Below are 26,929 nucleotides of genomic sequence, written 5' to 3'. Positions count from 1 at the left end.
AGTCCAAAAGAGACTTTTCATACAGATGAAGCACTTGACGGCTAATGGTATATTCTAATGAGCAGCCCGGACAGGAGCGCTCACCTCCGAGGATTCCGTTTCATCACGCGCGCGAGCACAAATTGTTTGACTTATGAATATTAATGTCCCTCTAATTTGGGGCTGTTGTTAATGCTTGTCGCTCGGCGCTAGCTGGGCGAATCGGGTCCCCGTTGCCGTTTGCAAGCATGTATCGCGCGCCCCCACCCACCCCCCTGACACTAAGCCCTCGCCTTTGATTCTTAATTGCACCAGTGCGAGCATTTGCAGGAGATGGGGCGCAAAGCTTTAATTAACTCTAATATCACACATTCAAGTCTCGACTGTCAGACGCATCACCCGTGTGCCACTTCTTCCTCTTTTTTTTTTTCACAGAGACTCCAAACATCATTTCAGAACTCAGTTCCGACTGTGATCTCCATTTCACGCATCTCAACGCGAGTTGTGTCATATTGTTGCAGTTCATCTACATTTTATCTTTTGTTATGCGTAATTGCAACCAAAAAAAATCCTGAATTGTTTTGAATCTATTAGAATGTGAAGGGGTTTAAATTGGCTGAAAAATGGAAGAAGTGAAAAAAAGTAGGCGGAATAATAAAAATCGGCTGCAGAATATTTTAGCTTGTATGTGCTGCATGTGTGAATACTACTCTTCAGCTTTAGCGCACACGCTAATCTTCAAAGGATTTGCTGGACACCGGAGTTTAAAGTTGCTACAGCGTGCTTTCCTTCCCCAGCTAAAATGCTAAAAGCGAGGAGGCCGCACATTTAGGTGCGCCGCAATCACCGCGCAGATATTAGCAAAGAGTAATGTTTAATTAAAGCACGTCAGACGCGTGATAAGGCCGCACTATAGTTTATAAGCCTTGGCCGCCATAAGCTAGCGCGGGAGCTAATCCTCTTTCACATAGCGCTACGGCATCGGCACAGCTCAAACTTTTTTTTTTTTTACAGCATTTATAAAATTAGCAAAGAAATTAACTGTCTGCAAGTGAGGCAAATTGGATTTTGCAAGTGGTGGCTATGTGTGTGTGTGTAAGAGTGTGTGTGATAGAGCATAGCCAGGCTGCCACCTACAGTACAAAATGGAGGCTGCTCAACACGTGTGGCTTACTTAATTAACAAGACCCCCGCGTCCTCCCCCACCCCTCTGTCTTCTCCCGCTAATGTCGTTACAGGAAATTTGTTAAAATCCATTATTGGAATTATTAATGAAATAATTTCAATTTGGCTGGGAGGCTGTGGAAGGATTACACGTGTGTCTAATATGCACATAATGCAGCAGGAACGATTTCAACAGCCCACGACCTACTTTTGACCTCGCGCCACCTGATTGGCTGCATTTTTTTTAATGATTCATTATAGTAGCACACTGATAAGTTATTATTAAAAGGTAGAATGGAAAGAATAACTATGGGATGGTTGGGGTGTGTGTGTGCATGTGCGTGTGTGTCATATGACATGCAGGTAATATGAGTAAGTGACAGAAAACCAATGACAATGTGTGAATAATAAACACAACAAATAGTCTTTTTCATTTTTTTTACATTACAAGAAAACAAATATGAGCATCAAGTTCAGACCTCAGCCAAGACCAAACAAATAAATTGTTTATGCTGCATTCTATCTAACAATAATCCTGCCATTAATTAAGCGGTGTGCTCACACACCCATAATTGGGGCTAACTTTATCTCTGACACTTCCAACCTAAGTCAGAAAAGGCTCGATTAAAGAATGTCTCTGAATAAATATCTTGTAGTGTGGGGTTATAGTGACAACAGCAGAGGGTGATATTGCCCAACGCGAGCACCATCTGGGATTGAAAATTGATCAATTAATCAGATCAATTCTTATTCCAAGCAGGCAGTATTGATTAACGCTGTGTATAGATTAGCGGGAGCTAAAAACCATATTCTTACCTCTTTGATTTTTACGATCACAAATCTTAACTAATTACAGTGATAACAAGTTTAAGTTACAATGTTCAAATTGGTATGTGCTTTATGACTTCAAAATGTCTCAACGCTTTATCGAATTATCGAACATTATTCCACTCGTCGCTTACGTCTTCGACCAAACAGTTTTGAGATGGAGGATTTCCTTTTAGGTTTGCCTTTCTTTATTCCTATTGATAACAAAAGGAAAGAAAAAAAGGACAAACGAAAATAACTAAAAATGGTAAAACGTAAAAATAAAATGAAAAGATTGTCTTAAAAATCCACACACGACTTACCCAAATTTGTCATCATTGTGTTTAGCTGCTCATCCTCCGCCAATTCCCTGAAAATGAACAGAAACATTTTCTTTAATAATTGAAATAATAAAAATGACAAATTCGTTGTTCCTTCTAATTGAAAAGAAATGCCCCCACCTGAGGCGGTCGTCATCCAGGACCTTCACGATGGCGTTCCTACCATCCACAATTTCCATCAGGTTGCACATCAGCATCTTCTCACGGGCTCGCTCCTCGGACGACTTGACGTGATCTATCCCGCCCGACGGGAGAGTCAGCTCAAAAAGCACAAGCGCCAGAGCGCCACATCAACTCTTACCTGGCTTTTCCAGGAGCCTGCGAAGTTCCTGCTCAACACGTGGCTGTTGGCGCTCCAGCTCCTGAGTCCTTGCTCTGAAATATCACAAAATTTCACACATAAGTTCAAGAAACACACCAATATGGATTTTTTGAGGTCGATATTACTCACGTGTAGACAAGTTCAGACTCCTTCCTGATGAACATTTGCTTCTTTCGGATGAGCTTGAACCAGTCAACCATCAGGGGATCCATCAGCAGGTCGCCCCCGCCCTCTAGAAAGCACCAATATAACATAACCGATGAAAAACATTAGGATTAGTTCTGCACCACTATAAAAGCAATGGTGTACCTTCCTCGCAGCGGCGGAGTTTCCTCTCCAGCTCCACACCTTCTCTCTCCAGCAGCACCAGGCTCTTCTCGATCTGGTCCAGCTCGCTCTCAATCCGCTCCGCCGGGATGTGATAAGACTGGCGCTGATATAAAACAAAGCGCTATAGAGGCCTATTCAAATCTTTGCATAATTAAATAAAAAAAAGTCTGACTTGATAAGCTAAATGAAAAATGTCCATTTTTTGGACACCGTACATGTCACGCTGTTAATTAATCTCATAAGAGACTTAATGGAGGAAACTTACCGAGGGTGACCTCATTTCTGCGCCGGGAGCGTTGGTGGGTGACAAATACTTTCCCTTTTTAGCGCCTAAGAGGTCCATGAATTGGGATTAGATGGCAGTTTTTTGTCACATCTGAAAATACCGGAAAAAGCCAAAAGATGGCGCACCTGACAGGACGTCTCCCTTGCAGGTCGGCAAGCGAATGGATTCTGTAGTTGGCCATTTTGTCGTGGATTTGACAGGCGAGCGCTGCCCGGAAGGCTCAGCTAGAATAAGGACAGCCAGCTTTACTTAATGCTCTGCACTCCAATTTTTAACATAAACAAAAAGGCTTGGAATTTGCAAAAGAAAATTCTAATGAATTTCTTTTTTTTTTTTTTGATTGAAACAATTTTTTTACATACATCTCTTTTTGGCAGGACTTAAGGGGACGCTGGAGAAAGACGTGGACATGAAGTCATACTGATGTTCTTTTCCAGCAGATTCGGCGTCTTTTCTGCACAATAGGAAGAAACATACGATGGAGCAATACGAGAGGAGAGAGAGGCCGGAGTCGCACTGGAGTCATTAGCGGAAGATAGCAATGAGAAGGCTTGCTTAAGTTTAGAGATGCGAGTGAGATTAGACAAGATCAAGAGCGACGGCTTTAATAAGCCACTTAGTGATCTTGATAGGCTTTACCTTGGCACCTCGGCTTTGCTTTCCACATGTTGACACTTGGGAGGAGGATCTGTTGGCAAAATGTATTTTATTTTGGCGTTTATTTTATATAAGAAGATGATGACGACAAGAAATGGTGATTTTGCTCACCTGCGTCCGTCGGTGGTCTCGCGTTGCTGCATTTGATCGCCTCGGGATGAAAATTCTTTGCTGGATTTGTGCTGCTTTTGACCTTTGGCGCAGTGGAACTTTCAGCTGGACTGGACTCTCCTCCAAAGCTGCAGAGTGAAATTCACAATTCATCATCTTAAAAAAGTGGGATGAAAAAGGGTACGAAATCAACAATTACCGTCTCTCCGCTGAGCGGATCGTAAACGGACGTTTGTTGTTATTATTGCAGTTTTGCTCGGCCAGTTTCTTTCTCATCTCGATTTGCGGCCATTGCGGGAACGCTGCAGGAGGCGGCGGCGCTGCTTGGAGAAAGTTCTGCCGGGCCGCTTGAGTTTTCTGAGCCGAGGTCGTCCAGCATTGAGTCGGAGGGACTGGCTGGACGGGCTTGCAAGAAGGTGCAGGCTGGATGCCGATGAGGTTTTCTGACAAGCTGGCCGCAGGCTTGACCTGAGCCCCGGTGGAAGGTTCAGAAGCCTTCTCGGGGTGTACGCGGCAAACAAAAGTGTCGGGATTCTTCCCAGCTTTGTAGCCTCCGGCGTGAAGTGTGCCTGAACATTCACAGCAACTGGAAGAGTGTCACCAAAAAAAATCTGATTACTCAAACAGTCAACAGCAAAGACAAAATGGCCGCCCTCTGAGATGAACACCGAGTCCTATTACACTCCTGTATTTTTCATAATACTTACATGAAACAGCGCCTGTGAAAGAGTTTCCCATCCACAAAATGTCGTTGGACAAGATGAACGTGACCTTTGCAGGTCACACATTTGCTGTTGAGCGTTCCACTTTTGTTGCTGTTCCGCTCCTGGAAAACAAGCACCACCGTCACAATACAATCTCATGAAAGATGTGCAGGCATACCTAAAAAAAACAACCCCACCTCAGAGTCAGCTTTCGCCAGCTTGGGAGACATCCGGCTGGCGACAGGGGAAGGAGCCTGATTCTTAACGGCGGGTTTGGTTGCCGAGGCTTTGGGGGCCACTGGGAGATTTTTCTTCGCTTGGGGCACTTTAAAGTAGTTGTAGTACTGAGAGACGTAGGTGAGAATGCTCAGTCTGTCGGGGATCCTTAAGGCCACCATGTCCTCCGCGTCCAGCAGAGCGGGGATACCCAATTCCTCCTCAGCCACTTGAAAAGCCTTTCAGAAGGAAAACTCACATTCAGCAGACCCACGTCATCAGTCACACAATACAATCGGCTTGAAATAGACCTCAACAGCTCACTTCCTGGCGGGATACAACAGGGGAGCAACTTGGACATGATTTTTAAATGTAAAGTCTGAATGTGACAAGAGGCACTTTTGTCCAAATTGTTTCTTATCTAATGACAGTGCGGGAAAGGTGACACGTCATGAAATATACAAGGGTGTCCGTTACCAAACTCTTGTTTCCTTTACCAGGAGCCTGGGTGGGAGTCTTGTAAATGGTCTCAGTGCTGCAGGATGCTCGCAGGAAGTTAACTTCCGCGAGATCGTCATTTATTGACATGACATGCCGGTGAGGAAATGTCGCAAAAAATATATAAAATGGAGAAATGACTCCTATCACAGGAGGGTCCTATTCAAGGTTATCATAACAAGAGAGGTCAAGCGGACGAAAGCAGGACAAGGAAGATGTGTCCACACAAGAATTGAGCAAAGGTGGGCTGAGTAGACAAAAATTGTACTCAAATAAGAGTACTGTTATACTGTTGGGAACTTTTTTTTTTTTTTTAACTTTCCAAGAGGCTACTGAGTGACTTTTTCTATGCATATTAGGGAGTTGCATTCTGTTGTGTTTAAGGACATGCCAAATAGCAATCAACTTAGTGTAATACTAATTAACTGTAAAATTACTCTTAAAGACAGACCGAGGAGTAAAGAAGCACCCTTCAGCTGCCCTTATCTCATTAGCACACATTGCTGGAGGCGTGACATCACACGTCCAGTTTTAAAGGGACGAAGGAGGCGACGTCTCACCAGCTTGTTGTTCTCAAACACGTCTTCCATGCGGAGAGAGTCGTAATCACTGGACACACATAAAAAGAAGTGTCATTTCTCCTTATAGCAAAACGTTTGACAACTAAGTACCTCCTAAAGAATCTAAGAACTTACCTGAAGTAGAATGGCATTTATTTTTTAACTTTTGGAGTAGCATTGAGGAAGAACAGAGCAACAAAAAAAAGTTTGTTTGGTTTAACACATCTGCATCGGTCAAAATCAACCCTTAAATGGAAAATATTGTCTACATGTGCTGCTGCACTGTTTGTGTTCCTCTGTTGTTATACCGTATATAGATGCTAATTGCTAGCACGTGTAGCTGTGGTGATTCTTTTGTATGTTAGCGGATAGTAATTATTTCTTTAATATTTGGAATACATGTGGGTAAATTCCTGCTATAATTGTATTAATGATATAAAAGTATTACAGTCATACGCCACGAACACGAAAAAAAAATAATAAAATTGTCACCCATACAATGTGTGGGGCAGGTCTAATAATTAGTGTGCTGTACTTACATGAGGTCTGGTCTGTGTTTGTGGATGAGGGCACAGAAAGCCAGTCCGCTCCGGAACGACGTGGTCATGTTGGTGATATTCACATCCCGGTAGCCGTCACACTGAGACCGGCACCACTGCTCCAGAGCCTGGATGGCAGACATGCTCCCAAAGCGCTCGCAAATATTTGGAAGTTGCCGAAGTAGGAGGAAGGTGTCGAAGTGAATGGGAGGGAGGGGCTAGCTGTTTGCTAGCGAGTGTGTGATTGGCTTAGGGGTTCGGCGGCAAAGTCGAAGCGCGAACGAACGAATAAATTAAAAAGTACTTTATTTATTTCTTCAAAACTCACCTGTGGATATTAAAATATATACATACAACAAATGTAAGCTATTTTAAAAATATAGACAATTTAATTGAAATTTTAAAAATTGAGTCAAGGCTTTAGTTTCTATACAAATGATAGGAAACCGCTGATTTGCCCCAGGTAAACTGCTAAATAATTTAAAACCACCTGTGGAGTATCCAAAGATAAATTAGCCAAAATTATGTATACGAGTACATACACAGTATTATATTTATCTAGCTAAAAAAAAAAAAAAAAAAAAGTCTGCCTATGAAGTTGTCCAGTAGGGTGCAGTGTTTTACTACACTAGTTCATAATAAGGTGTGCTGTCAACATTATTTACATCAACATACAAAACAAGAAGGAATTTAAAGTCTATATGTAGAAAGAAAACTGGAAAAAGCGATATTTCAACAACTGGCGGTGCTTTCATCACATTTTGAGACGTTATTGCTTAATCGCATAACTCAATTTGGTTTTATTTAAAGTAAACATGCATGTTTTACTTAAGTAACAAAATCAAGATCTGGTCCAGCTATAGTCCCCTCCAAAAGTATCGGAACGGCAAAGTTAACTCTGTTGTTGCCATTCATTGTCTTCATTCTTCTTTTGAAATAACTTTCCAGGCCTCTACCGCAGCATCTTTCAGTTCTTGTTTGTTTCTGGTAGTTTCTCCCTTCAGTCTCCTCTTAAGAAGGTAAAATGCATTATTAGTCAAGGTTAAGGTCCGGACTTGGCCAGTCTGAGACCCTCCAATGAAGTCCGTGGTTGTGACTTTTTTTTCCACTTTTTACAGCGTGATGGTGATCTGTAAAAACAGGAAGCAGGAAAGTGATCAATCACAGCGAACGGCTTCCACTTCCTGCGTTTGGACCACCGCGCCGACAATCTCGGCCTCGTGCTCCCTGGCTTTGGCCCTCAGCTTGGCGATACTGCTGGAACGCAGTCGCTCTGAGTTCTGACCCGCCGCCGCAACGCCGGCTGCTTTTGTCCACGGGTAGTTGTCGTCGTCACCGCCTTCCTGAGCTCGCGGCCAGTGCTCACTGTCGGAAGCGTCTATGCGATGTTTAAAACGGTGCATTGTTTTATCCGGGACGTCTCCGCCGCAGTCTGCTTTGGGCTGAGCACGCTGGCCCTGAAGCTTCAGCTGACGCCTCATCTTGGCACGCCGGTTTTGGAACCAAACCTTGAGTCACATTCAGAATAGAATCTTAATAAATTGGAATATACAGGAAATATTACTTTCCAGAAGGCTCATTACTTGATATATTATTTATTGCATTACTTAGTCTTAAAAAAAAAAAGTTTGTGAAGAGATACAGATCAATCCAAGCACACTAAATAAACAAAAACAAAGCACAGCATAGCTTGAAATGAATCATTCTGCAGCTGCTTCAGCCGCATATTAGTCTTGGCTGGCGAGAATTAGCAGGTGTGTAATCTTACACATCCATCTTGACACGAGCGTCACATTGACAATACGTCAACGTTTTTTTTTTTTTTGTACGATATGTAATGTCGATTTTCTGTCCTCAAGGAGACTGTATTCGATAGTCTGACCTGCACTCTGGCTTCAATGAGGTCCAGCCGGAGGGCCAAGGCCTCCCTCATGAACACGTCGGGGTAGTGGGTGCTCTCGAAGGCCTTCTCCAACTGCTCGAGCTGCCAGCTGCTGTAGTTGGCGCGGGCGCGACGCTGCTTCACCGGCCTCTGTTCATCTGGAGGAGGGGGGGAATAATGGCACGGCGCCAAATTAACGGAATCGCCAACGGGTGACAGGAAGCTAATGACTCTCGACTGGCTAATTAGCATAGCAATCATTAGGTGCGCTTCAGCACGGCTTGATAATTGATTTGTTCGTCATGAGCTGATCTTTTGTAAACATTTACACTGGAAGCTCACGTCTTATAGACGCGATTTGACAATCACTAAAGCAGAAGTTCTCAAACTTTTTCAGTCCAGTTCAACATAACGACCATGCGTGACCCTAAAAGCCATAGAGAAGATAAAATTGTAATGTCATCGGAACTGAACTGATTTTTGCCAATTTTAAAAAAGCTAATTTCTACCAATTAAATCAATGATGTGCGGTAGAGGTTGGACTCACCCACACCATCCATCAGCGGAGCCATGCCGATAGCCCGCGTGGCCAGCAAGAACGCCTCCTTGCATGGCTCGGGCTGCAGGTAACTCCTCAGGGCCTCGTAGCTGATGTAGGGCCCCGCCGGGATGAGGAACTGCCGGGCCGGGAAGGCGGGAAAAAATGGCGCCACGGGTGAATGGAAAACCGCAGGCAGGAGAGCGGAGACCAGTTGCCCGGGCCCGAACATGGCCGAGGGGATCCAGTTCTGGCTGTGAGTCCTATACGGAAGGCATCCCAGGGGAGAAACAATCGCTCTTGTGTTGGTGGCTGGTTCTTTTGTGTTGGGGGCTCAGTGATGGGATGAAGTAAAAGGTAAGAGTGATTCAGGTGGTCCCGCCCTCTCTCCTCCAATCCCCTTCCGAGTCACATGACCTCCTCTCACATCTAACCCCGTCTCTCATCGGATCGTCAGTGTCGTGTTTAGTCGGCCGGCGCGGGAAGAGACGCTCTTCTTGATCCGACGTGTCGCAACATCTTTTGCTGTCTGAAGTTTCAATCGGTCCCATGGAGGGAAACTCAATCGAGAGGTCGTCTGTTCAGACACGAAAAGTACTCGCTGGGTCTTATCTCGGGAAGAGTCGTCAAACGAGATCTGAAAGGCGGCGGCTTCCAAAATAAACACGCCTGCTAACTGACAACTTTACCAAGCACACCTTTGGTGTTGATATGGAAGGACTCATCACACTAAAGAGGGATGATGTCATCTTTTTTAGGACAACCGGGTTCAGGGCAGTTAATAGTCTGAAGTCGGGTCCACAATTAACAATAATTGGGTTGAATTTCACCATTGGATGTCTCCAAAAGATTAGGGATGGGTGAGTATCGATACTTGGTATCGGTATCAGGAACTCGTGGACTAGCGTAAGACACTGTGAAAGGGTTGACTGACGTGACATCATGACTCCATCTGTGGAGAGCAGCTATCACGTTCATCGTTCCTCTCATTCGACCACGACGCGCTGTCATTAGTCCCAAGTGTTCCCAAACACTATTAAAGCCCTTCAACACATTTTACACTGATTATTAACACTTCTGCCTACGCCAGCGCGCCGACCGTTGACGGATCGCTGGCGAGTCATTGGTGAATCAAAACGCAGGTGCGCGTCAATTAATATCATCTGAAATCGGTGAAAACATTGATCTGTCAACACCGTTGACGGCAACTTTGATCGGCGACCAAGTCAGAGCGCGAGGATGAGTCACAAGGTGGTCATTCCTTCGCCCTCACCTGCGGCCGCTTTCATCTGCACCTGTTCAAACACCGATTTAACGCCTTGGCAGAGGCGGATTAGGGTTTCCGCGGAGCTCTCATTCCACTTTCAAGGATTACTGGAGAATATTTGAGGAGGAACCGTGTTGATTTTGGAATGGTAACTTGACACAAGATGGCCAAATTAGCCAGTTAGAGTCCGTATCCAAACTGCATCAGGAATTGTTCGATTTAAAAAAATCGTATTCTCACCGATTAAGCTAATTACATCTAAGATTGAAGAAACATATTTGAATGTGTTTGTAATTTGCGCTTGAAAATTCACGTCATGAATCACCGCCGATTGAAGCCGGTCGGCCTCACTCTGACGAGTACGAAAATGTGACACGTCGTTAACAGCGCCGGCATCACTTAGGCTCTCATTAGACGTTGATCTTATCCATCCCGCAAATTACATCACATTGATGAATCGTAATTGATGATTACCATCCGTCCGTCCACGCACGACATTTAGCGCAACTCCAGCAAATGGTAATATCGGCAACGTCCATTAAGTCACGTCGTATCTCGTCACGCCGAGGTTGTCGTGATTGTCGCTCCGTGTCACCGCTGCCCCGCCGATATAAAACACATCGCTAAATGTCTTTCCCGCCGACGGCTTAAGCTCAGGAGTTTGGTTCCCGATTAACCAGCGCAAGCTCAAACAAGTCGATTCTGAGTTTACGCCGATGGTTTAAATCCACGGAAAACTTTAATTGTCTCGCTGCTAAAAACACAAGCAGATTTTCATTGTTAGCGAGTCATCTGGGAGAGGCGCGTGAGGCCCGACGTGTGAAGCCCGACGTGAGCCGTCACCGCTGTGGCCTTGAGGCCTCCCTCAATTATCCACCAGCGTCTTCTTGAGAAGCGTCTGTCACAACTTAATTCTGGCCCTGATTATGTGGATCAATAGGCTTTAAAAGGACAAGGGGGGCGGCGGAGGGTCTACTATTAGACCCTAAATCCCCCGTTAGCTGTGTGCTCGGGACAAACGCAGGTGCCTATTCAGTCAGTCGACAGTCCCGCCACACAAGGCGTTTGTTCAGCCTCAGCTCAATGTCGACACTTTTCAACTATTTGGCTTTTACTCGCGCAATTTGAACACTCGAGAAAATATTTGAAGACTTTTCTTGCGAGGCTTAAGAAGAATTTTTGTCGAATGGATTTTCAAGTTTCTTAAAATGTCTTGTTATTCAATGGATTCAGCTTTGCAGCTACAATGGCGGCAAAGCACAACTTTTGTACAAGTGAATCTCATCAAGTTACTTCAACATAGTTTCTTGACATGAAGATGGCAGGAAATTTTTTTTTTAATGGTATCTACTGCCTCATTCTTGTCAGAGTACATGCTGCTAATTGCACAAACGTCGGCTAGCGAGAATGGAGTCGGACTTTTGTTAACAGCTCAACCTTCTCTTTTCCAAAATGGTTTCAAGGCATAATTTAATCAGAGCCCCTTAAAAGTCTCGTGTAAGTTGGAGGTAAAGTGGATGTCACGCCTGAGGAGGCCTCAATGTCTTGCGCCTCCCTCTTCCCGGGTAATCGTATCCAGCAGAGCGCCGGGGCCGACTATTTTAGTCGTGGATCGGCGGCGGCAGGACGAAGCCCGGAGTCCCGCCGTCCCGCTTTTCATGTCATCAAGGGAAAGCGGACAAATCACACTTGAGACATCAAAGTGGTGGCGACAAAGGGAGGCAAGACACTTTTTTTTCTCCCCAGGTAAGCACAAGTCAAGCGTGGCTGAGGAGGAGATGATCTAAGGCCGCCGTGTTAGCGAGAAGACGGAGAGTAGACAGATGTGCGACAAGGCAGGTCAGGGCACATCGGGGGGAGGAGGGGTAGGGGGGCACCGAGGAGCGTCTACATTCCTGCCAAGTCGATCACTGAGATCAATACGAACGGGCGCGTTCGCGGACAGCTAAAGGCACGCAGCCTGGCAGCATCGCCATGACGACAGTTAACTCCTCAGCCTGCTCTTCTGCCGGCCGTCACTCATCGCCGTTCCGCCCGGCTGCTGCCCGGCCGATCGGATGTTGGCGCCGGACCAAAGAGCCCGGGCTGTCGGGACTTGTGCAGAAAGGTGATAGATCACCGTAAACACAGCTCTCGGCGAGTTATAGGACACCATACAGGTGCAATTAAGGCGTCGGGGAGAGACGGATGTCAACGGGGGCACTGTATTTGCACACATGCATTAAAAAAAAAAAAAAGTTTTGAGACTGCTCCTTATAGTCAGGAAAATATGGTACCACTTTGTTTTAGTTCAGAGACACTGAATGAGAGGAAAAACACACGTTGAGTTAAAGTATGACCTTGGGAAAGAAAATAAAATGACAGCAAATGACCCCAAAAGTGTGTTCCCGTATTACAGTGGAACACAAAGAGGTCGAGGAGCGCTAAAAGCTGCTCTCAGCTACCCGCTCCGAGTTTGGTTTTGGACTTGTGATTTGTGAGCGACAGCTTCCACTGACCGACGAGTGCGGGCACGCCTCGGCCTCAGCGAGGATCCTCAAGTTGCACGTAAGGCAACACCAGCGTCATCAAAGCAGCTTGAAATGATTGAACAATTACCGCCACGCTTAATTTGGCTCCAAAAGGGGAAGTCCACTTTCCTCCTTGAGCTCGCATGCCCACGCTGTTTAACTTGGCTCTCGTCGCCAGCGGAGCGGCTCAACAAAACGCACTTTTCATGGCAAAATGGTTTCCAGCGCGGCATGCTCATCGGAGCCTTTAATCTGTCCGCCGCGCGCCGGTGAGGAGCGAGCCGCCGCGCAGCGTGACAGCCCCTTGCCGCTTTTGTCTGCGACCGATTGAAAGGCGCCCGCTTAGCATCTTTTTTTTTTTCTCTTCTTCCAAATCATACGTGAAAGTTAATAATTGGCTTTGGTGCCGTGTTTTATTTACAATTTCAGCTCATCATTCTGGACGAAATGAACGGCTGTAGAAATTTGTTCCACTACTCACTCAAATAAAAATGAAGGCAGATTTATCTTTCTTTTTTAATTCACCAGGGGTGCTCAGGAAATGCTTTTTAGGTGACAGAAAAACATTGCGGCGTGGAGACAAAGACTTGAATCCAGAAGCTTCCCTCATTTAAAAGTCAAGCAATGTTGGCGTTTCAAATTCAGACTTTGAAATTACAAGAGTTGATTTTGTCGACAAGTCTCAATAGTTGTGTTAGTTTTAGTCTCAACTAAAATGTAAGTGAAAGCTCAAAATAAAAAAATGTGTCTGAACTACAAATTGTCCATTAAAATGCTGATGCATGATTTTCTGTGAGACAACAATGATATTAAGTTAAATGGCTTCCATATGAAGGACCTTCATGGACTCTGAAATCATCGAACTGGTGTCGATTTGTCCGTAGACACCCACTAAGAACGCTTTGTGGAGCAAGATGTCTGCGTGTTCTGGAGAAGAAGAAGAAGTAAAGGAAACAACATTCACATGGACGGTAAGAAGTCTCGAGTGGAGGCGCCGGGGAGGACGTGTCGTCTTACCTTGGCAGAGCAGCACGTATTCCGGAAGATTCCTCAACGCCGTCTGCACTACGTCAAAGTCGCCGCTGCCCATGCAGTACATGAACGTCGGCAGGAAGTCTGTTGCCAGGCTGCGGGACAGAAATGCGCGATGGGCCAACCGTCAACATTATTTGCACATTTGGATGAAAATCCCTCTCAGGACTTTACCGGGGATTGTTCTGGATGCAGCGAAGCGCCAGACTGAATGCCATGTTGCGACATATCTCCTCCGATGACGTCATGAGTCGCTGTAGGTCATTCTGTGAAAAAGACCATTAGAGGAGAAAATGGCGGATTGCTTTTCATTAGTCTTCACTTTTTTTTTTTTTCCCATGTGCTTGAGGACTCACAACAAAGTATTGGATGATCTCCGGGCTTCTCCTCGACTTCTCATCCACCTCCGTCAACACTTCCAACACGTCTGAAGAGAAACAAAAAAGTGCCACGTGAGTCACCGTCCATCTGCCATATGCTGCGCTCTCTCTGGGCCAAAGCTGCCGAGTCAGCCTCACCTTCCATGGCCTCTCCTCTGGAAATCTTGCGCAGATACGTCGTCATGTCGGCGCCACTCAGCGGAACCGAGGCCGAGATGTTGACCAGAGGGAGGGAACCGGCCGCCGTCTCATCTGGAAAAGATGAATAATGAAAACTGTCATCTGCGGGGTCATGGATGACGTTATAAATATGTTGAAAGAATCCTGTTACCATCGCCGTCTTCTGCGGAGACCTCTGTGGAGGAGCTTTTTACGGGAAGAGTGAGTCCGGCTAAGAGAGACTTCAGCTGGACCAAATCTGGGTTTTCAGCACTCATGCTCCTGGAAGAGAAGGAAAATTAGATTTGTTTTTATGGACCGGGCTCAGAAAGAGTTGTAAAATTCTGCAATTTTTTTTTTTGAAGATATTTGAACTAACTAGACTTACTGCAATATATCAGAGTGCTTCTGCAGGTATGGGATGGCGGCCGCTGCATCATGGGTAATGTACTTTTGCGTGAACTGAAGGAACTTGTTGATGAAGACCAGTGGGGATCGACTCCTCTGAAAGTTCTACAGGGAAAAAGGAAGAGCCGCTGAAGAACTGCCAAAGGCTTAAACTTGAGCAGTGTGCCACCAACCTTAAGGACCTTCATGAAGGACAGAAGGCAGTCTTGAAGCGCCCTCTGGTGGTCACTGTGGAAAACGAGGGGCTGCAGGAGCTCCAGGATAGCCAGCACGTTGCTGAAGAACATCATGTGGTTCTGCTGCCGGAACTCGCGAAAGTTGAGGTGGATGCGGCCGTGCAGGAGGCCTGCGATCATGGGCAGGTGCCTGCGTGGGAAGAAAGAAGAATTGCCTATATGCAAAAGAGAAAAGAAACGCGTTACTCACCTGAGCAAGAGGACAGGATGTGACACGGCCAGTTTTCTACACGCGAGATTGGCATCAGAGACGCGGCCCTCTGCCGACTTAGTTTCCGCTACATCGGCGAGCAACGTGACCAAGCGGTGGACCAGCGTGTCGAGCTGACAAAATTATTATTTTATGTTAAATGCACAAATCGGTTATTTCATTCACTAAGCTACGTTACCTTGCAGCTGCTGCCGTCTGCCGTGCCCCCGCTGCAAAGCGTGCCCTCGGGCAAGGCCACGTGCCGGATGACCTCGGGAAAGTGGAGGTAGATTTGCAGTAGCAAGTTCTGGCAACGCTTACTCATGGCACTGAGGGGGAGAAAAAAAATAAATAAAATGAAAACTCTGTGACTCTCATGCAAAATGATCAGCCTCCTTAACACGTTCACTGGGCGCATGAAAAGCAACAAGGTTTGCCTTCATGTCTGCTGCAGTTTCATGGCAATCCTCTTAAGACCAAGCGCTCACAGGGCGAGAACTCAACTCGGCTAACGAGACAGTTTATTGCAGCCAGATCGACCTTGAGCAGCAAACAAGCGCTGTGCAATTGGAATCAACAGCAGCTTATCTAATAAAGCAACATAAGCGCAAGGCCGAATTATGATTTTTTTCTTTTTCTTTGTGTTTGTTTATCTGGCTGTGTTTTCACCAGCCGCACTTTAAAAAACAACTGTAATTCGCCAGCTAATTTTATTTGACCTTGGCCAAAGTTTCCTCATTAAAGTGTTTTTAATAAGTAGAAGACACGTTGGTGAAAAGGAGGGTTGGGCTCCACAAAGAGTTGCACCCTGATCTCTGACAGCGGCTCACAACACAGGCGAGTTTAGCGCTCCAGCCTTAATCCTCTCGGCTTCATTATAACAGCACTGAGCTTTTAAAGAGATCACGGCGCCGACGACTTCTGCCGGTTTTAATTTCACACCAATAGACCTAATTATCGCCCCCCACCCCCGTCTGAGGCGTTGCGGTTTGACAGAGGAGAGCCTGCAAAGTTCATCAGGAATGGGGAAGGAACATCGGGCGAGATTTGGACCAAGATGAAAAACACGCTCTGGCTGGGCTAATTGGAGAGAACAACAATAGATATCTACTAACAAGGCAATTTTCAATTCTTCTAGTTCCGGATAGTAAAACTCTCGATTCACTCAAATGAATTTCTTGAAGAGAGGCGACGACGAGAGATGGTACCAACCTGTCCTCCCACTTCTTGGTGCAGCTGATGAGGTACTCTGCCACCTTTTTGATGTTGTCCGGGTGTCCGTTGCAGTAGGAGTGAAGGAGCGGCAGCCGGGCCTGGATGAGAGAGCAGGACGCCTCTTCCTCCACGTTGCTCTCGCTGCGACAGTTGAGCTCTGACTCGGCCAGAATCAGATCCACCAGGCTGATGAGCTCCTCGGAAATGAGCCGCATCACAAACTTCTCAGTTTTTTTCTAAGTAGACAGAAAAGAAAAAACATCAGTATTTTTTTTTTTTTCGCGGAGACTACAATGTGACACTTGCAGTTTCGGAACCGACTTGAGGGATCTTTTGGTCGCGTCCTTGCCAGATGCGAGGGATGTGGCTGCACGCCCACAGGAAGTCCAGCCCTGACGTAGGGTCCAGTCTGAAAGACATTTTGCAACAAGTTCAACGTACGACAGACGTTGAACAAGATGTCACGACTTGAACTGTACTTGTAGTCTTTCCGCTTGCTGAGCAGAGCGCTGATACACTGCAGCAGCGTGGACCAGTTGGACTGATGCGTGAGCAGGGCCAGAAGGTACGGCCTATAAGCCGGAGTGCCTCGCGCCTAAGGGACACAAAAAAAAATGCATCAGGGGGGTCGAAATGTGGCAAGGGGCCAGACGGCGCTCACCTTATTGAGGGCAAACAAGAGTTTCTGCTGAAGGTCGGGACACACGGACGTGACCTCTGGGTCCAAATACTCCATCCAATCCACCAGTAGACCCGAGTTCAGGCCGGACTTTGTCACCTCGGAGCCACTGGTAAAGAGACGGATCGGTAATGTTAGTGTGGCCTCCAATAAATATCCATCCATCATATATCACATAGAATAATGAATTGCGGAATTTACTTTGTGTCTGGTTCCTTCTTCACGACTTGCTCCTCGCTTTCCTGCAAAAGCAGAGAAATAACCATGGCAACGGGGCCGGCTGTCCCGTTCTGGGTGCTGACCGTCATCAACAGAGACAAGAGCTCCTCCAAATATGGAGACTTGGCCTCCATCAGCCCTTGTAAAACTGAAAAATGTCCAAAACAAAAAAAAAGTTTAGGAGTAGCAAAAAAGAAAAATATTGAAAAAAAATAAATACTGTTGAACTTTAATGAACCTTTCCCAATGAGCTCCGCCTCTGCGTTACATCTCTCTCCGGCCTTCAGCATCGCTATGATGGCTCTCACCGGCACCTCTGCATCGCTATGATACATCAACGCCTCGGCCAGGTGGATAAAGCTCGAGCGTACTGACAGAGGGGCGGGGGAAAAAAAATTAGAACAAATTAAACGTTCAATCACATGGTACAGAGACAGAGGCGCTCACCATCGTTGTGCCGGTGTGTGTGAGAGTTTTGACCAATAAAAGACTTGAGCAGAGTCTTCAGCGGGCCCGCCTCCACCGAGGGATTTTCAAGCCAGATGAGCATCTCGACATTGACTTTGAGGAATAAGGAAGCGAAGGAAAGATCCTGCGGCACGAGGCGCTGAGGGTAGAAAAAAAATGTCAACACGCTTGTGTAGGATTGGTGATAAAAATAAAGTGGATTAGCGCGTCCTGACTACCTGGTAGAGGTGAAGCTGGCGCATGAGAGGGCAGGCCAGGGAGTGGTTGTGGTGCATGGCGAGAACGATGGGCCCGGCGTGGGTTGAGGTGAGTAGGGCGGCGATACCCTTAAGGAGACACAGAGCCAGCCCGGCCTGCTGAACCTGACCCTGCTTGGCCCGCATCAGCTCTTTGGCCAGGGCCTGCTGCAAGGCCAGCGAGAGCTGGCCGGGGGGTGGGCCGCTCCAGCGTGCCTCTGCCTTCAACGGGAAGATCTGCGCAAGAAAGAACAAGTCATGAGGAAATGGATTTGCGTCACTCACGATACGATAATGTATTTCCTCGTGTTTCCTACCCGCAGCATCAAGCCTGGCAGGTCATCATCAGGCCCGACTGTCGGAAGCTGCGCAGCCGCCCTCATCTTAACGGAGCCGTGGGGAGTTTCCACTGTGACTTTAGCTTTACTTGTCTCGGCAGCATCTGTGGAACGTAATTATCGAGATTTACATTATTTAAATTTACTTTAAACTTTGATGAGAGAGTATGAAGTCACCTGACCTCTCTGAGGTGGAAGAAAGGAGCTGAGCAATCTGTGGAAGGCGTGGCCCCCGGTGGCACCTCGTTCATGCTGCACCTCCACCAGGTGGGCCATGTAGTCTGTCGCCCGAGGAAATAAACCAGTGCCATCAGACAAGGACAACTTCAAGTAGAAGCTCGACCCACGGCAGACTCCTACCCTTGTCCATAATGTTCTGCTCCAATGCTCGCGGTTCCACAGTGACAGCCTGGTCCAAGTACTGCAGCAGTTTACTCATACTTGAGACGGGAATTCCAAACGACTGCACGAACAGCAGTAGTTGCTCAGGCTCCAGATCTTGCAAAGCTGAAGGTCAAATTGTACATGGTGACACCATCTGTGTTAACTATACACACTGATGAGAAGAGCTTCACATAGCGGTCAAAACATTACCTGCGTCCACCAATCGAGGCACTTCGGATCGAATCATTCTCAGTTTCAACCAATCAGGCAGCAGCAAGGCCTCCTCTGAAGTGTCCACCAAGAAGGCAGTTGGCAACGGTTTCTTGTCAGGGAACCAAATGTCCAAAAGATTGTAGAAGTCACTCTCTCCTGCAGTATCGACACAAGAAAAGCAGAAAAAGATAGCCAAGTTATTTTTCTATTATTTCTAAATGACGTATGAAGCTACTGTCTTACGAGGTCATTGTATTCGTGAACTACCTTTAGGTGGGCCCAGAGTAAGAAGGATGACCATCGCGTGAACGACAAGAATGTGCATGGTGGCCGTCTCTCCTGTAGTCCAGCGCAAAAACACCTGATCTTGAGACTCTGACTAAAAAATAAATAAAGAAAAAATAAAAAAAGATTCAACAATAAGTCAAGAACTTCATGCGAGGGGTTGGAAGGGGCTCGTACCCAGCTGTACAGATCCTCGCCATCTTTGGTCTTCCTCATCCTCCTGATGTAGGCGGAGAAGATGGAGAGGAACGCGCCGAGGACCGCCTCTGACTCGGGTCGGCAGGAGTGCTTGGAGAAGAGGTTGTTCATGATGGTGGAGCGCTCCACGATCAGCCGGGCCACATCCTGTAGGAAAAGGGGAAGTTTGCATGAACGAGCGATATGTAGACAAAAGTAAGATGACCAAGAGAAGAAAAAAAGATTGTGTTTATCGTGTTGGACTCTTACCAAAGCCAGGTCATTGTGAGAAGCTTGCTCCTCCACTGGTGCATATTGGGACAGGTAGATAAGGTAAGCGCTGATGGTCTGAGGATCAGTCTCCATGTGTATGGCCTTGGTCGGATGAAAACACGAGAAGGGCTTTAAAATACAGCCGTGTTCAATATTTACATGCTAATGTTGCAGACCTGCTGCAGGGCGGTGGACGTCATGCCTCGGACGCTGTCAAACATGGGGAGCTTGGGGAGGTCCTGCAGCAACCACTGGTACCCCGGCAGGAGCTCGGCATCGGCCGAGTCCTCCTCCATGGGCTGGTCCCTTTCTTCGCCGTCCTTCAGGCCTCCTTCGGTTAGCACCAGTGACAAGCCCTGCACGTGGGTACAAAGTGAGCGGTGAACTTGGGTTTCCGGCACGATGAGTCCAGAGGGGATTGATGACTGCGGGAATACCTTCATTGCCAGAACTCTCGAAGCCACCTGAGAGGAGCTGAGACGACGCAGGAAGTAATCCAGAACTTCGCACGTCGTCTGCTCGTCGGCTTTGGGACCCAACAAAAGATCCTGAAGCCGTCCGAGGAGCTGCCTTTGTTTTTGCTGCCTCTGTTAGGGAGCAAATTACAATCAATCAAAAACATGAGCAAAAAAAAAAAAAAAAAAAACTTCATACTTGTCTTCTCTTGGCTTTCTGTTCTTTGCTGCCTCCTTCATCGTCATCAAGATGCATGTTGTCGTCCGCAGCGTCGTGCAGCAGAAATTCACACAGGCACTGCACGGGGAGCACATCTAAGGACCCCTCGCTGGACTGGACCAGATCGGCCAACCAAGGCATGGACTGGGAGGAAGCCTGTGCGAGAACGTCATATTCGAATGCAGTTGTGTTGTTTTCATTATTGCATCTCCATCTCTCTACCTGTCGTTGTATGATGTTGAGCAGGAAGTCCGGGTTGCGGCTGCGGCAGAGAAGATGGCCGAGGCGTAGGGACTGGTTGAGGGTCTTCACTTGGTCCTGCACCTGAGGCGGAGGTCGACGAGGTGGACCCCTGAGCACAAACAAAATGCAGCGTGTTGACACTGGGAGCTTACCACCGAGTGCTTGCGTGATCTTACTGCGGGTCCAAACTGGTGAGCTGGGAGAGCAGCAGGCTGTTGTTCTCTGTGATGGTCTGCTTTGTGGACGCGGCGGCCAAGTGGCTCTCGAAGGCCAGGATCTCCTGCTTCTCCCGCTGCGAGATCTGCAGCTCACGACCGATCATTTCCGTCTTGGTCTCGTCGTCCGCCACCGTGCAAGGCGGGTACGTGTAGTTGCTGTGGAGGCGGGAACGTTTACGGCGCGGGATTTCAAATCAGAAATTATTTTTAAAAATTTAAAGAGAGGTGCCTACTTGGTCATAACCATCTCCATGAGCATTTTCAGGGTAGGGTAACCATCCCAAGCAGTCAAACCTTCACAGGAAATGATTCCGGTTGAATTCAAGTAAAGGCCAGGTGTCACAATAATTTTACAAATTTCTAAATGAGTATGGCACAGTACCTATTTTCTGTGGATTGAACGCAGCGACCACAAGCAGTAGAAGCCACGCTTTCCAATAAAGGGTGGAGATTGCCAAATTTGGCGGCTGGTACCTTCAAAACATTTAGCATCGTTTGTTATTCTCGACTGCAAGCGCTGGCGACACGTGAACGCTTTCAAAGTCAAGTACCCTGCAGGAAGCTGGATGTTCTCCGGGTGATGGTATGTGCACAGATTGAGCACGGCGTCAATGAGCTGGATCCGCTCCACCACCAAAACCTCCAGATCTGTTTGGCAAGAGGACAAAAATAATAGCACACGATACGTATCGTTTTCATTCATAATGACTCACCGTCGGACTGAGCGCCAGCAGCCCTCTTGACCAGGTGGTCGGCGAGCTCCATGGCGTCGGCCGGGCCGAGCGGCAGATCTCGAGACAGTCCGATCACAAGGATGCGCATCAGCGTGTCCTCCAGCAGGGGCACCTCGGAGCAGAGGCGCAGGAAAAAGCTGAAAAAAAAAAAGCAAGAAGGACAACTTAGTGTTGCGCAATCCGATCGACAGGAGAGCATTTGCGACTCACTTCCTGTCGCTCTCTGGCGGCCAGTTGTCCCACTTGTAGTAGGTCTCGGGTTGCTCCGTGAAAAGCACTTTGTGAAGGCTGCGGTGGGCAGAAGAGTCATATGTGAAGTATGATACTTCTACAAACGAGACTCAGAGATCAATACGTACCAGTGCACGTAATCTTTGGCGCCCACTTTGCTGATGGTGGGAACCACCGTGTGAAGCCACCACACGGCGTCCCGCTGGATGGAGGCGATCTGATTCTGGAAGGACCTCAGGACCTCCAGGTCTGAAGCAAAGCATATATGCGGTTAGCAAGAAGCCAAAAAAAAAAAAAAAAACAAAACACGAGCAGCATGGCACAAGGGCTCCCTCCAGTGGTATGAAAAAGAATCACTGGGACATGTATTTTTTTTGTTGTCCCCTTTCCAAGGCAAAGAACTCACTCTTCTTCTCTCCTTTGTCCCACGCAAGGCCAGCTTCTTTGACCTGACCTGTGATGCCCAACATCATGGAGACGGTGAGCAAATCTGTCACCTGGATGACAAAGCGCTCCTAAAGGCGAGGAAAGAACAAAGTCAAACTGGAGTAGAACAGCAAAAGAGCTTTACAGGGAGGAGAGCAGAAAGTCTTACTTTGAACTCCATGTCCACGTAGGTGGCCTCCTTCCTCTCCTGCATCAAACCGAAGCAAAAAGACTGGAAATTAATTTCATGTTTGGTCTGCTTGATGATCTCCCTCAGCAGGGCTCGTGAGGCACGCAGGTAGTCGTCCTTATTGGTGAGCAGGTCCTGGAAGACCATCGCCAAGAACTACAAAGACAAAACTTTTTAATTCCAGCCACCTTTCAAGATGTCACTGATGGGAATTTGAAATGAACTCACCTTTGGTGCTTGCTCTGGGCTGTGTTGCAGCAACGTGTGAAGAACCTGCATGTTATTGGGGTTCCTGGCATTGGAGAGTTCGTTGAAGATGACCAGCTTGACCATGGTGGCCAGGTTGTCTCTGTGTGCGTTGAGCAACTCCCTGCCCAAGCAACAATTGGCAGAAAGCCCTTTTCAAATGTCAAGGAACCAAGACAACAACTGTTTGAAAAATGTGAGTGAGCGAACCTGACGCAGAGCATGTAGTGGTTGAGGAGCACTTTGGGCTTGAGGCGGATTTTGATCAGGTTAGAGATCACCTCCATGTCATCCGCTCCGTGCGTGTTGCAGTTCATACACAGCGACATGAGGAGGTCTTGCGCCGGCCGAGTCAACTGTACCAACGCAAAATTGGCACAATAAGATTCCAGTCTGCATCAATATCACCTGTGTTACTAAATTAAAAATACATATTTGCTCACCTTGGGGTTCTGCAGCCACATTTCAAGCCTCTGCACGGCCATGAGCCGAGCCTCTTTGTACCCGCACGTAGCAGTCAGCAGCCGCAGCAGATTCCGTGACACGTTGTCCATGGGTTGCCGGCGGTTCAGCTGATCGCGCAACACGTCCAGCACGTAGTCCTCGACGCTCTCCGCTAGTTCCTCATACCTGCGGCGAGCCCGACAGTGGCTCAATTCAAATTGAATCCTACTTCAGCGTGGATGTGTTTTACTACCTTGGCATAAGCTGGCCTTCATCCTCGGGGCTGAGTTTCTCCTCGGCTATCAGCAATTCCGCCCGGCTGTCATCCTCATCGGGAGTTGAGGGATGAGGGCTGCTACCTTCAATAAAAACGGGGGTTTAAGTTTGTTTCCCAGTATGAAAATAAATATAAAGTTAGATTGTTTGGTCAGTACTGGCACTGAGATCTCCAGCCGCTCTTCCCGTGTCGGTCTGGAGCAGCATGCTCTTTGGGGGCATCTTGGTGCAGAAAGCTGTTTGAATGTTGTCCACAAAGTTCTTGCAGTGACAGCTGTCCACCCAGATTCTCTCTCCCAAGGAGTCTTCGAGGTACACCTGAAAAACAGCATTTCATATTGAAACCTGCAAGTATGAGCAAAGCAACTTTTAAAAGTTAAAACAATGGCCTAGTTGTTATGGTTAGGCACAACATTTTTTTTTTTATTTCGTGCATGGAGCAGATCACCAACTGGACATTTATGCTTTAGGTAAAAATTTCAGGGTCAAATTCTCACTTTGACAAAAATCTCTGGCCAGTTCTCATCCTCTTCGTAGGCGGCCATCAGTAGATTGCAGGCCAGAACGGACACCAGGGAGTTTCCCTTTGCTTTAAAATTAATGGATGCGTCTCGACGCAAAAGGCTGCACAGGGCCTAAAGGCAAACATGAAACCAAAGAAAGAATTAAAAAAAGAAAAAAGGAAATTTTAAGTCATCGAGCATTTGAGTTTAGATGATGTCAGTGCATGGGAAAAAAACAAAAACATACCTCAATGATTCCTTCCGTAGCAAACACATTGGGTTTGATCTTGGCCAGGAACATGAGGCTGAGATATAACGTGATGTCCGGCTTGGCTCGATTCATCTTGAGCTGCTTGACCGCACCGCACAGCAGCCCCTCGATGCGCTCGTCGTTGCCCTCCGACTCGGCTAATTCGATGTCGTCCAACAGCAATGCCGGTGACACTGTGCACAGATACATGAAATTCGGAATGTTTGGAATTTGGAAAGTGGACCTGCAAAGTGAATCCAAGTGAATAACTTTTGTAAGCATTTAAGTGTAAGTTACCTTCTATAGGAATAACGGATGGTTCTTTAATGGAAGGTGATATGGCCCTCTTGTCTGCAGCCGCAACATCCGCCAGGCGTCCCAGGGCACTGATTGGGGGCGTGGTGGAAAGCTTGGGCCGCTTGGCGAGGCTGGACAGGCCCGATGATGACGGGAGGGTAGAGGAGGTCTCTCTCTTGCGGTCAGTAGGTAGAACGGCGGCGGCCGGCTTCAAGAGGACAGCGGGGGCTTTAGACTCGCCACCTTGGCTCTTTGAACCCAAAGCGATGAAGTCGCCGGGTGGGGGATGGCCTGGGAAGAGAACACGTTTTTATTAAGGATCCTGTTTACATTTAGCAAAAAGGGAATTGTAGCAAGAGCTTAATTTCCTATTATCTAAAAAGCCAAATGTAACTGACCTGATGTTTTTGCAGCACTGGGGCGCCGCAGGGTTGTTGGCTTTTGACGATTCATCTCGACCAAGTGTCACTGCAGGTGACGTCACGTCATATGTTCGGATACTTTACTTGTAACAAAAGTCTCTTAAAATTCTTTTAAAGAATACATAAGTTAGATTCGATGAATGTCAGTCACTGGCCGTGAGTGATTTGGCAAGCTAGCGGGGTTCAGAACATCGCAATAGCGTCTTCTTCTTGGATCAGACTTTAATAACATGAGCAAGTCAATTCACTGCTATTTGTGCTAACAACTAACACGGCTAACTCACAGCTTTACGTGGACCGGTGCCAACTTTCGAGACCACAGAGTTGTGTCGGAGGTGAAAATTGAATCCAAAGCAACTTAAAACGTTGCACCAAAAGTGCTTTTAATACCTCATTGTGTTTTGAAGTTGTCGCTAAATGACAAAATGCTAGTGATGGGAGAGCCCGGTTTACAATAGCGTCTTCCTCACTAAACCAAATATGTAGGGTAAAAGAATACGGCAGTAACATACTGCCACCTAGCGTCAGCAATGTTAACTGCGAAATCCAGCACATCAGCTCTACTTTTATTAAGCTTTTAGGTGGCAGTACTGGAAATAATATTCTGAATTTGTTCAAATAGACTACAATGGTCCAGTTTTCTTACTTGGATAAAAAACTACAGGGTTCTTCAGTCTATGACGATTTTAAGTCAGAACGTTATTTGAGCAGTAACCTACGAAAACAAATTAGTAAAGCCGTACAATAAATATTAGAATAAATGATAGATGTAAACCAATCTATTAAAAAAAAACACCTCACCTTCACCGTTCGTAACTTCGAACTGCCGCGTGTCGCAAACCGAGGAGCGCGCCTATCGCACTATGGATTTCTAAATTCTTTAGTTCCACTGATCGAACACTAGATGGCAGCATTTCAATGCTACTTGAATAAAGGTCCCATAAGGTCAATGTTTGTGATTTCTTGAAACTATTTATTTATTAAATTACAAATCGCCAAGTAATGGACAATAGAGTCAGTTAATAATCTCCATAAATCATTTGTCAGAGTGATATAATTGACCTAACGGGGCCCCGCCCATAGTAAGAAGATGAGCATTTCGCAATTCTCACTCTTTTCTTGAAATTTCATCAACAACCGAAACATATTTCAGCACTGTAAATACTTGAAATAGTCTCGCCTCAGCATCTGCCAAAGACTTAAAGTATAAAAGCAAAAAGGTGGAAAAAAAGTTTCCAGCTGGTTACGTAAAGTGTTTTCATCTTTTGGGGTGAAGTCAGTGGAATGTTCAGTGGTGGTGTCATATGGGAAGTGTACTTATGATAGCATGTGTATGGCTTAGCAACAAATCCAGAACAATGCCCAAACATCTGCATGGGGAAAATGTGAGCTAACTGTCACGAATGCTCAGCATCAAGCCTGATTTGATTTGAAGTTGGAGGTAGGGAACGATCTCGGGTACATCAGGAGGCCTCGGGGTGCCAGATCACATTTCCAACCAAGTCGAATAGAATGAGTCAGACAAAAAAAAAAAAGCATGTAGATTAGTGACTCAATGTTACTTCCTGTAATCCAAAACTGCTCAGACCGCACAGCTCGCCACCCTTGCTGATGCCTCGAACACGCTCCAGTCCCTCCCTATGCTTTGCTGAACATGGGCAAATAAATAAAAAGTCATGATTAAAAAAAAAAACTCATTATTATTCTTCAGTGAATTTTCTTGGATGAAATTTCATATTGAGTAGGCAATATTGTCATGCTGAGTGGACATATCATTAGGTACGCCTACTCAACATACTTGAAGGTATAGAGCTTTCCGAGGGTCCCCGAGGGGTTCTAGAACCGCCCCTGGAGATCATGTGCCCCTCACGCCCAGTCCGTGTGTCACCTGCACTATTTGGAACATAAACACACTTTCCACCTGATCCAGTGTGGAGTCTCGTGCAACAAAAAATCAACAGTGTGTTGTGAGTGTGACCTTAAAAGTAAATGCCCTCATTCTTCATTTTAAACACATTGGGCGTTTTAATCGCAAGACAAAAATAACCTGTGACTGCAGCAGCAGCCCCAATAAGAACAATCCTGTGACTGCCGCTGCCCCGCATTCTTTCCTCAGGAATGGAATGCAGCTGCTCCAAGCAAGCTTGACTTTTTTTCCCCCCCACTTGTTG

General features: G+C 46.7%; 3 protein-coding genes across 4 annotated transcripts; all 3 read right to left on the bottom strand.

Annotated features, from left to right (window-relative positions):
- Positions 1 to 1,566: 1,566 nt before the first annotated feature.
- Positions 1,567 to 7,633, bottom strand: micall2a (mical-like 2a). The gene is made up of 16 exons (XM_049745792.2): positions 6,515 to 7,633; positions 5,976 to 6,024; positions 4,899 to 5,156; positions 4,705 to 4,823; positions 4,197 to 4,583; positions 3,998 to 4,125; positions 3,869 to 3,917; positions 3,592 to 3,683; positions 3,355 to 3,453; positions 3,209 to 3,273; positions 2,923 to 3,046; positions 2,743 to 2,845; positions 2,593 to 2,666; positions 2,412 to 2,526; positions 2,274 to 2,320; positions 1,567 to 2,165 (listed from the first exon to the last, which is right to left on the bottom strand). Exons 1-16 carry the CDS (start codon positions 6,655 to 6,657, stop codon positions 2,086 to 2,088), a joined length of 1,932 nt encoding a protein of 643 aa, XP_049601749.1. The 5' UTR covers positions 6,658 to 7,633; the 3' UTR covers positions 1,567 to 2,085.
- Positions 7,634 to 7,639: 6 nt separating this feature from the next.
- Positions 7,640 to 12,877, bottom strand: si:dkey-43p13.5 (visual system homeobox 2). The gene is made up of 3 exons (XM_049745805.2): positions 8,944 to 12,877; positions 8,397 to 8,554; positions 7,640 to 8,022 (listed from the first exon to the last, which is right to left on the bottom strand). Exons 1-3 carry the CDS (start codon positions 9,164 to 9,166, stop codon positions 7,672 to 7,674), a joined length of 732 nt encoding a protein of 243 aa, XP_049601762.1. The 5' UTR covers positions 9,167 to 12,877; the 3' UTR covers positions 7,640 to 7,671.
- A 336-nt stretch (positions 12,878 to 13,213) lies between these two features.
- ints1 (integrator complex subunit 1) lies at positions 13,214 to 26,909 on the bottom strand. 2 transcript variants are annotated; one of them, XM_049745785.2, is made up of 47 exons: positions 24,735 to 26,909; positions 24,337 to 24,627; positions 24,037 to 24,233; positions 23,784 to 23,921; positions 23,445 to 23,604; positions 23,264 to 23,369; positions 23,010 to 23,196; positions 22,777 to 22,922; positions 22,549 to 22,690; positions 22,300 to 22,476; positions 22,111 to 22,219; positions 21,833 to 21,953; positions 21,684 to 21,761; positions 21,453 to 21,610; positions 21,291 to 21,387; positions 21,122 to 21,213; positions 20,973 to 21,033; positions 20,698 to 20,895; positions 20,501 to 20,630; positions 20,258 to 20,434; positions 20,041 to 20,190; positions 19,780 to 19,959; positions 19,601 to 19,705; positions 19,331 to 19,498; positions 19,136 to 19,247; positions 18,866 to 19,024; positions 18,632 to 18,778; positions 18,454 to 18,552; positions 18,251 to 18,375; positions 17,916 to 18,170; positions 17,677 to 17,836; positions 17,468 to 17,599; positions 17,212 to 17,377; positions 16,993 to 17,119; positions 16,811 to 16,926; positions 16,638 to 16,740; positions 16,329 to 16,567; positions 15,316 to 15,445; positions 15,117 to 15,250; positions 14,864 to 15,056; positions 14,671 to 14,795; positions 14,455 to 14,564; positions 14,262 to 14,375; positions 14,100 to 14,170; positions 13,918 to 14,009; positions 13,729 to 13,838; positions 13,214 to 13,638 (listed from the first exon to the last, which is right to left on the bottom strand). In XM_049745785.2, exons 1-47 carry the CDS (start codon positions 24,787 to 24,789, stop codon positions 13,526 to 13,528), a joined length of 6,555 nt encoding a protein of 2,184 aa, XP_049601742.1. In that variant the 5' UTR covers positions 24,790 to 26,909; the 3' UTR covers positions 13,214 to 13,525. The 2 variants fall into 2 exon arrangements, with proteins under 2 accessions (XP_049601742.1, XP_049601743.1); XM_049745786.2 differs by having other exon boundaries at positions 16,653 to 16,740.
- Positions 26,910 to 26,929: the final 20 nt, after the last annotated feature.

Source organism: Syngnathus scovelli, chromosome 16 (genome assembly GCF_024217435.2).
Source record: "Syngnathus scovelli strain Florida chromosome 16, RoL_Ssco_1.2, whole genome shotgun sequence".
Classification (NCBI taxonomy): domain Eukaryota; kingdom Metazoa; phylum Chordata; class Actinopteri; order Syngnathiformes; family Syngnathidae; genus Syngnathus; species Syngnathus scovelli.
The sequence above is the reverse complement of the archived record's forward strand: the minus strand, read 5'-3'. Positions and strand labels throughout refer to the sequence as shown.

Excerpts from the sequence above, each read along its gene's own strand:
- si:dkey-43p13.5 (XM_049745805.2), bottom strand. The coding sequence starts at position 9,166 with ATGTTCGGGCCCGGGCAACTGGTCTCCGCTCTCCTGCCTGCGGTTTTC. Across the intron at positions 8,555-8,943 it reads TCCGCTGATGGATGGTGTGG|ATGAACAGAGGCCGGTGAAG; the intron begins GTGAGTCCAACC and ends CCCCTCCTCCAG. Across the intron at positions 8,023-8,396 it reads TCATTGAAGCCAGAGTGCAG|GTTTGGTTCCAAAACCGGCG; the intron begins GTCAGACTATCG and ends ATGTGACTCAAG.
- micall2a (XM_049745792.2), bottom strand. The coding sequence starts at position 6,657 with ATGTCTGCCATCCAGGCTCTGGAGCAGTGGTGCCGGTCTCAGTGTGAC. Across the intron at positions 5,157-5,975 it reads TGTTTGAGAACAACAAGCTG|GCTTTTCAAGTGGCTGAGGA; the intron begins GTGAGACGTCGC and ends TCCTTCTGAAAG. Across the intron at positions 3,684-3,868 it reads AGCAAAGCCGAGGTGCCAAG|AAAAGACGCCGAATCTGCTG; the intron begins GTAAAGCCTATC and ends CCTATTGTGCAG.
- ints1 (XM_049745785.2), bottom strand. The coding sequence starts at position 24,789 with ATGAATCGTCAAAAGCCAACAACCCTGCGGCGCCCCAGTGCTGCAAAA. Across the intron at positions 24,234-24,336 it reads ATCCGTTATTCCTATAGAAG|TGTCACCGGCATTGCTGTTG; the intron begins GTAACTTACACT and ends ATCTGTGCACAG. Across the intron at positions 17,378-17,467 it reads GGCGGAGCTCATTGGGAAAG|TTTTACAAGGGCTGATGGAG; the intron begins GTTCATTAAAGT and ends GACATTTTTCAG.